This window comes from Polypterus senegalus, chromosome 1 (assembly GCF_016835505.1).
Source record: "Polypterus senegalus isolate Bchr_013 chromosome 1, ASM1683550v1, whole genome shotgun sequence".
NCBI classification, from domain to species: domain Eukaryota; kingdom Metazoa; phylum Chordata; class Cladistia; order Polypteriformes; family Polypteridae; genus Polypterus; species Polypterus senegalus.
Genome location: NC_053154.1, coordinates 226137037 through 226145002, shown reverse-complemented (window position 1 = coordinate 226145002; position 7966 = coordinate 226137037). Strand labels below are relative to the sequence as shown.

The 7966-nt window shown below is 37.5% G+C and overlaps 1 protein-coding gene across 1 annotated transcript; it reads left to right on the top strand.

Annotated features, from left to right (window-relative positions):
* The first annotated feature begins 715 nt into the window (after positions 1-715).
* On the top strand, positions 716-7436 carry nkx1.2la (NK1 transcription factor related 2-like,a). Its single transcript, XM_039742009.1, has 2 exons — positions 716-1199; positions 6186-7436. Exons 1-2 carry the CDS (start codon positions 962-964, stop codon positions 6809-6811), a joined length of 864 nt encoding a protein of 287 aa, XP_039597943.1. The 5' UTR covers positions 716-961; the 3' UTR covers positions 6812-7436.
* The last annotated feature ends 530 nt before the right edge of the window (positions 7437-7966 follow it).

The window sequence follows — 7966 nt, the reverse complement described above, 5'->3', positions numbered from 1 at the left end:
TTACAAAAGCGTGTCGCTACGTAAACTATAACTCCATTTACGTCAGTACAATTTCTGTTTTAGAAAAATATAGGTGAAATTTGAATGGTTTCGGAAAGGAATGGTCTAATTTTGATGATCCGTCAGGTTGCTTTGTTAGACAAAGTAAAAGTTATTCAACTCCATAATGTTGGTATATGTCTGAAAGGTATCGCGAAGTTTAATTAATAACATAACCAATGAGAGCCGGTAGAAAATCCAATGTCTTTGCAATATCTCGCACATTTCCACTAGTAACAACAGCTGTAGCAGGATATTTGTTTAATAGTTCTTAATTTTAAAACGTTTTCATGCTCATTTTTAAATTTTGATTATCTGTTTAACGTGGGTACTTTTGTATTGATCTGCTATAGTGCCTTTCATATATATATATATATATATATATATATATATATATATATATATATATATATATATATATATATATATATATATATATGTGTGTTTCTCCCTATTATCAATCAATCTTTAGTAAAATTTTAAACCATGGATACTGATACAAAACGTTAAGCTGTAGTGTAGGTTTGCTCCTGAAATAAAGAACAGCGCGAATGTAGTAGGTGAAGTTGTAAAGCACGCGCCAAGTGCACATACACGCATAAAGAGGATGCTTTCCGAAGAAATGCTGAACAAAACCACGTGGCCATCAGAGCCCGTGCGCCTTCATGACCAGTAAAGCGTTCCGCTCACTAGTAAACTCGACCCTCATCTTAAAGATCAGGCACCTCTTCCCCCTAGCAATCATTTAAAGGGTCATCGCCACTAAAGGAAGGAGATTTAAGTCGCAGATACCTACTCTATGCGCCACTAAGGATTTCATTCAACTACAATCCTTTTTTTCTGAGGGATACAACGATTTATTTTTCTCTCCAGTTTTGTTGGCTAAATTGTGCCTAAAAGTGATCTTTAAATACATTTTGAAATGTTAGAGCGTCAGGACAGTGGGGTGAAGATGCCATCAGCTCAAAGAATTTCTTTCTCTGTTCTTGACATCCTCGATCCGAACAAGTTCACCAGTAAAAAACAGAAATGCTCTTCTTCGGAGGCTGCAAATGTTTCACTGAAGTTTTCCATGGAAGGCTCAAAACTGGGTTTGCAGACAATGGATCTTTGTAACGGGGACAGGGACCTGCAAGTGGATTCGCCAAATAGAGTTTCGGGTAAGGGAAGACCATGATTTTAAAATGCAATCTAATGGTATTACATTATAGCGTTTCAATGTGATTATTAGGAGAATATTCTTCACTGCACGTTCTAAATGTATTAGTCATTCTGTTAATTGTCAATAAATAAGAAATACTTGTACTATTCAACATCTATACATCAAATCAAATGCTTTTGAAAAAAGCGAAATTGTGTTCTTATAAACATAATCCTAATAATTTGCTTTTTTACAAAGGGACCTGCAGCCTCCTTTTGTGACTTTATAAGCAAAGCTCTTTCACATTTTCTGCGCTGTTTTTCCTTTAAAGATATCACATTTACCTGTTTATATCACAGTTCAGAGTGTCTGATTGGCATGGGGACAGTCAGGCCGGGTAATTGTTTAAATCGTCCCATTGAGGATGCCTCAGCTTGCTGTGATCGATATCCCATTACTGACTGCTGCATATCTCCTTCCAACAGCTTGAAGGTACAAACTTCAAACCCCATCCATGTCTGATCCTAAATATTGTTCGATTAAAACTTACCTTTAATAGATGACATTTATCGATCTGCCAACAAATATGAAACTCCATTAGTACGTCCTGGAGAGAGAGAGAAGGTAGTTGGATTTGCGCTGTATTGCTTTCCGCAACATGACATTTATAGCGATTTATGATTTATAAATAATTAAGGGATTATTTTTACTCACCTGATCTGAATCACCTATAAGTGAGCATCTCTGCCAGCTCTGTTCTTTCTTTCTTTCTTTCTTTCTTTCTTTCTTTCGTAATGTAACAATGTAACAAAATGATACATTTTAAATGAGAAATACATTTGCACAAATTTCATAGTACTTTGTAATACCAGCGACCCTGTTTAAGTGTACTGTATACAGAATATGTATTTTATAACTTACATCTGTATTAACATTTAGAATTATTTAATTACTAGAAGAATAGAAATCCTCTATATATTCAAAGCAATATTTCTCATTAAGACCGGTGTTCGTATATTTGTGACATTTATAAAGAAATTAATTACTTTTCTTAGAGCTTATTGCTAGTTTGTTGATCAAAAAGTGCCATAAAATACATGAAGAAGTTGTATCGCTTGACGGTAATACACGAGCTTTTACCAATCATTAAGATTGATGTTCAAATATTTGTGACATTTTTCAGATGTACTGTATAAAGAAATTAATTACATTTTTTAGATGGTATTAATAGTTTGTAGATATGCTTTAAAATTCATCTATAATGTATCTCTTTAAGGTAAAACAAGAGCCCGCCCCAGTCAGTTTTGCAAGCACTTCATATTTTTTTCCCCCCGAGGTCGCTCGTATGGAGTTTGCACGTTCTATCCGTGTCTATGTGGCATTACCTTCTGAAATTCGTGTTTTCCTCCCACGTTCCATAGACATAAGTCATTTTAAGTGCCGACTTTAAATCTGCCCCCTATAAATGTGGGGGGTCCCTGAAGCCCCGTCTAGGTCTGTTTCCTGCTTTTTGCCTATTGCTCCTGGGTGCGCTACGGCCCTGATTTAGATATACGCGAGTTTGGAAATGTGATGCTATTTCCTAAAATAGCCGGAAAACTTTGTTTTACAAAAATAAAACCTATAAATTGAATACCGAGTCTTATAAATCACTTAAAATCACGACAAACAGCATACTGCTTAATAATGAATCACATATAATAAGTAATAAACTGTAACTTAAGCAAAGAGAAAAATCTGCTAAAATCATCTTAACATTCCAAACAAATCGCCGAAATACGTAGTTAAAAAACGTTTACAGTTTAGTTTCACAGCATCCCTCACATCTATCGGATTTTTTGAGACAGCATGATGTCAGCCCATCACTCACTCCCACGTCACTCATGCTCCCATCACTAAATAACGGATACAAATGTCTGATGAAATGATTACTTATCTGTTAATAGGTAATATTGTCACACACATTGACTTCTTTAGAAGAAAGTACAACGAAGCAAAGCATGTATGAGCTTTGGAATGTTGGTTCCCACAAAGATAAGAGCCAGAACCTTCAAACAGTACTGTTAACGCTGTCACACAGTGCATGTCAAAAGATAACTGACAGCCAAACACTTATACAAAATACAACCGCACTCATTTAAATGCCACAATGGATTGTTTTACGAAGAGTGAAAGTCAAAATGCGAATGTCAAGTTTTCCATTGTTATTCCGTTAGTATTACACAAAACATTGAGTAACAGCGTACTATAAATTCATTTGTTTACTGAAACCTCATATATCAACGAATTTCCTGAATCACGTTACTCTCTTCAGGTTCGCACGGACCAGTAACCAGTAAGTCAACATTAGCGGGCGCAAAGCAGGTTCCAACTATAGACACTACGCAGTAAAACTGCTGGATAAAGTTGCGCACATTGTGCCAATGTCATGTCATTAAATAAGTTAAATATTTTTAATTGAAATATTTAATATACCTCAGTTTATTCGGCAGCAATGCATTCTAATGCGTTGGCCTTTATAGGGCCACACCGTTCCTGGGGCAAAGCCACGCCAATGTGTTTTTGTACAGCGCTCGTCACTGACTGCAGGCTCTGAACACTCCGAGTTTTGTGTCACTGGTCCAATTGCAATTTGTTTTAAGATTACATTTTTCCAGTCTGTATGAATTTTTTCCTTCTATACCGTCAAAAAGTACTAGGGTTATGTTTACAAGCGACTCTAAACTGCCCCGTCCGGTGCGAGTGTGACTGTGTACGTAATGGTGGTGGCTATGGATTTGCACCGCTACTAAAGTCTCCGCCTTGCACCACAAAGTTTTCTACCTCGTGACCTTGAACGGGTTCAAAGATGAATGAATGGTGTGGGCAGTGTTGGTCTTGGAACAGTAGTGGAAAACGATTCTGGTGTTGGTATTGGACGGAAGTCTCTCAAGGTCGAGAAAAGCGCGTCTGCTTCTTGATTTGAACGAGTTTATGTTAATTGACCAAGTATTGTTACATTTGACATATGAGAACTATAAGAGTTAGAACCACGCTTCCTGTCATGTCTACCTCTCATCTTTTCAGGGCCCTTCAGTGAGGTACAAAAAATCTTGAGTCAGGTTATAGATGCAGATTGAGGCTGCCTATTGGCCATCCTTCAGTATTTTGACCACATGAAATCAAACAAATCACCAGGCCCAGATAATATTTATCCTTGTGTTCTTAAGGAGGCTAGTTAGTACATATATAAACCCTTGACATATTTTTAGGAAGTCACTGAGCACTGGAGATTCCGAAGGACTGGAAAATGACAAATATCATCCCATTATATAAAAAGGGTGACAGGGCAGATCCAAGCAATTATAGGCCAGTAAGCTTAACATGCATCACAGGACAATTAATGGAAGGAATGATTAAGGATAAGATTGAGCAACACATGGTATGGACAGGAGTTATTCTGAACAGTCAGCATGGGAAAAGGAAGGTCGTGTTTTACTAACATGTTGGAATTCTATGAGGTTGCAACAAAAACATATGATCAAAGTGGAGCTTATGATATTATTTATCTGGACTTTCAGAAAGCATTTGCTAAGGTGCCACATGAGAGGTTGGGCATCAAGTTAAAAGAAGTGGGAGTTCAGGGTGATGTTTTTAGATAGGTGCAGTATTGGCTCAGACACAGGAAGCAGAGAGTGATGGTGTGAGGAACCTCATCACAACTGGCCGATGTTATGAGTGGTGTTCCACATGGGTCAGTGCTAGGGCCGCTGCTATTTTTAATATATATAAATGATTTAGGTAGGAATATAAGTAACAAGCTGGTTAAGTTTGCAGATGATACCAAGATAGGTGGATTAGCAGATAATTTGGAATACGTTATATCATTACAGAAGGACTTGGATAGCATACAGGCTTGGGCAGATTTGTGGCAGATGAAATTTAATGTCAGTAAATGTAAAGTATTTCACATAGGAAGTAAAAATATTAGGTTTGAATACACAATGGGCGGTCAGAAAATCGAGAGTACACCTTATGAGAAGGATTTAGGAGTCATAGCGGACTCTAAGCTATCAACTTCCCAACAGTGTTCAGAAGCCATTAAGAAGGCTAACAGAATGTTAGGTTATATAGCACGACCTGTGGAGTACAAGTCCAAGGAGGTTATGCTCAACCTTTATAATACACTGGTGAGGCCTCATCTTGAGTACTGTGTGCAGTTTTGGTTTCCAGGCTACAAAAAGGACATAGCAGCACTAGAAAAGGTCCAGAGAAGAGCGACTAGGCTGATTCCAGGGCTACAGGGGTTGAATTATGAGGAAAGATTAAAAGAGCTGAGCCTTTACAGTTTAAGCAAAAGAAGATTAAGAGGTGACATGATTGAAGTGTTTAAAATTATGAAGGGAAATAGTAGAGTGGATCGAGACTTGTATTTTAAAATGAGTTCATCAAGAACACAGGGACATAGTTGGAAACTTGTTAAGGGTAAATTTCGCACAAACATTAGGACGTTTTTCTTTACACAAAGAACGATAGACACTTGGAATAAGCTACCAAGCAGTGTGGTAGACAGTAAGACGTTAGGGACTTTCAAAACTCGACTTGATATTTTCTTGAAACAAGTGGATAGGACTGGCGAGCTTTGTTGGGCTGAATGGCCTGTTCTCGTCTAGAGTGTTCTAATGTTCTAATGATCTCTCATTCAACGCTTCCAAATGTAATTATGAAAAGACTCCTATACTCCATCTCCACCGGGTATCTCAGCACAGCCAGTGATTGCGCTTCACAGCTGGAGGAACTGCAGTGCCCTCATCACAAACCTCAAAGTGGCATTAAAACTAACAAGCTACACTGATCCTCCATTAGCATCATTTTTTTGTGTTGTATCAGGTCATTTGTTTTTTCTTCCTCATGACACTTTCTGAAATTTAGCTGGTTCTGAAAATGGATATCTAGAAAAGAAAGAACTAAAATTGTTCTTAGTATAACTATTATCTAATACGTGGTTATGCTTGTTTTCTTCTAGATACTGAATGTCTACCTAAGGAAATACATGAAACATGTTTAGCCAAACAGGGAGATGTGGTTAATGGCTCTGAAGACATCTCCCTGTTAACAGAAACAGCAAAAGAATCTAGCCAACGGAAGGAAGAGTACGGTTATGAAACTAATTTTGCCACAGAAGAGAAGGAATCATTGAAACAAAAGAGGCGCAAGTCTGACCACGGATGCTCCAAGCCCAGGCGGGCCAGGACAGCATTCACCTATGAACAGCTGGTGGCCCTAGAGAACAAATTTCGCTCAACGCGCTATTTATCTGTATGTGAACGCCTGAACCTTGCCCTTTCACTAAGCCTTACCGAAACTCAAGTCAAAATCTGGTTTCAAAACCGCAGGACCAAGTGGAAGAAACAAAATCCTGGTGCTGACAACACAATTCAGTCTGGCAGTGGCTCTTCTGCAGGTATTAGAGACAGTCCCACTCCTCCTGGTCCTAGTGGACTAAATTTCCAAAGTTTTCCAGCCTTCACACCGGGAAATATGGTGTTTCATAGTTCTAGCACACTTTCACTGCCATCCACTGGAAGTCTACTCAATCCCTTCTTGCATTCTGGCTACTTACCACCTCCATTTTATTCACAACATCTATAGACTCCAAAAAAATTTTGTAAACCAGAAGCATTTTAGTTACATTCAGGACTCAGTTTATGTACTGTATATTGTGAACTTCTTGTCATTTGATATACCTTTTTATTTGTATTCTGCAACAAATGCATGTACTTGATGACACTAGTATGCTTACAGTGAAGAGTTCATAGAACTTTGCAATTAGCAAGGCAATCTCTTCTCCACTAAGCATTTCTTTATTATGGTAGAAGAATAAAAAACTTTCCAGTGCCAAGCTGCTATATCTGTAGATAACCAAGACTGAGTATTGTCAGTAGATACCACATACTGTACAGCATCTCCTCTATTTGGAAATTATATGTGAAGTTGGTAGACCATTTATTTATTTCTCACACAAATACATCACATACGCCTGAAATATAGACGACAAAGGAGTCTATGTCTGGTGTCTGCACAAAGAGGTGCTTCCATGCCTGAATAAAAACCCTTTCAACATACTATATAATAACTTTTTTTTCCAAATTTGTATATGGAAACGCTACAAACATTAACTGTAAGCAACTACTGAAGGACAAAGCAGCAAACTGATTATTATTATGCACTCACTTTTCCCAGACTGCAGTTCAGTATACTGCACTGCCCAGGGTTTGTTTCCTGCCTTGCACCTTGTATTGGCTGGGATTGGCTCCAGCAGATCCCTGTGACCCTGTAGTTAGGATACAGCGGTTTGGATAATGGATGGATGGACAGTTCAGTATATGTGAAAAAGTGATATAAATAAAAGTATTGTAAATATCAATGTATGTTCTCAATATGGGAAATAATGAAAAGATAATGTTTATGAACTTGTCAGTTGAATATGTTTTTCTGATACTTATTCACAAGCAGCTTTTACAACAATATCCATTTCTGTGTGCACAACAGGTTAATAAATCACTGAAGGTGGCAACCAAATTTTTTTTCTCGTTTAGCCCACGAGCTGATCTTAAGCATTTACACTTGAATCTAATACAATCAGAGAGCTGAATGCACTTGATGTAACAAATAATAGAAGCTTTAAAAATAAAATGTATCTATGATGTTCAATAATAATAATTATTAAAATGTTGTATATGTACTGCATACATCCAAATAAACTTCAAACCATGAGCTGTAATTTACAAAAAAGCAGAGAACAGA

Excerpts from the sequence above, each read along its gene's own strand:
- nkx1.2la (XM_039742009.1), top strand. The coding sequence starts at position 962 with ATGTTAGAGCGTCAGGACAGTGGGGTGAAGATGCCATCAGCTCAAAGA. Across the intron at positions 1,200-6,185 it reads TTCGCCAAATAGAGTTTCGG|ATACTGAATGTCTACCTAAG; the intron begins GTAAGGGAAGAC and ends GTTTTCTTCTAG.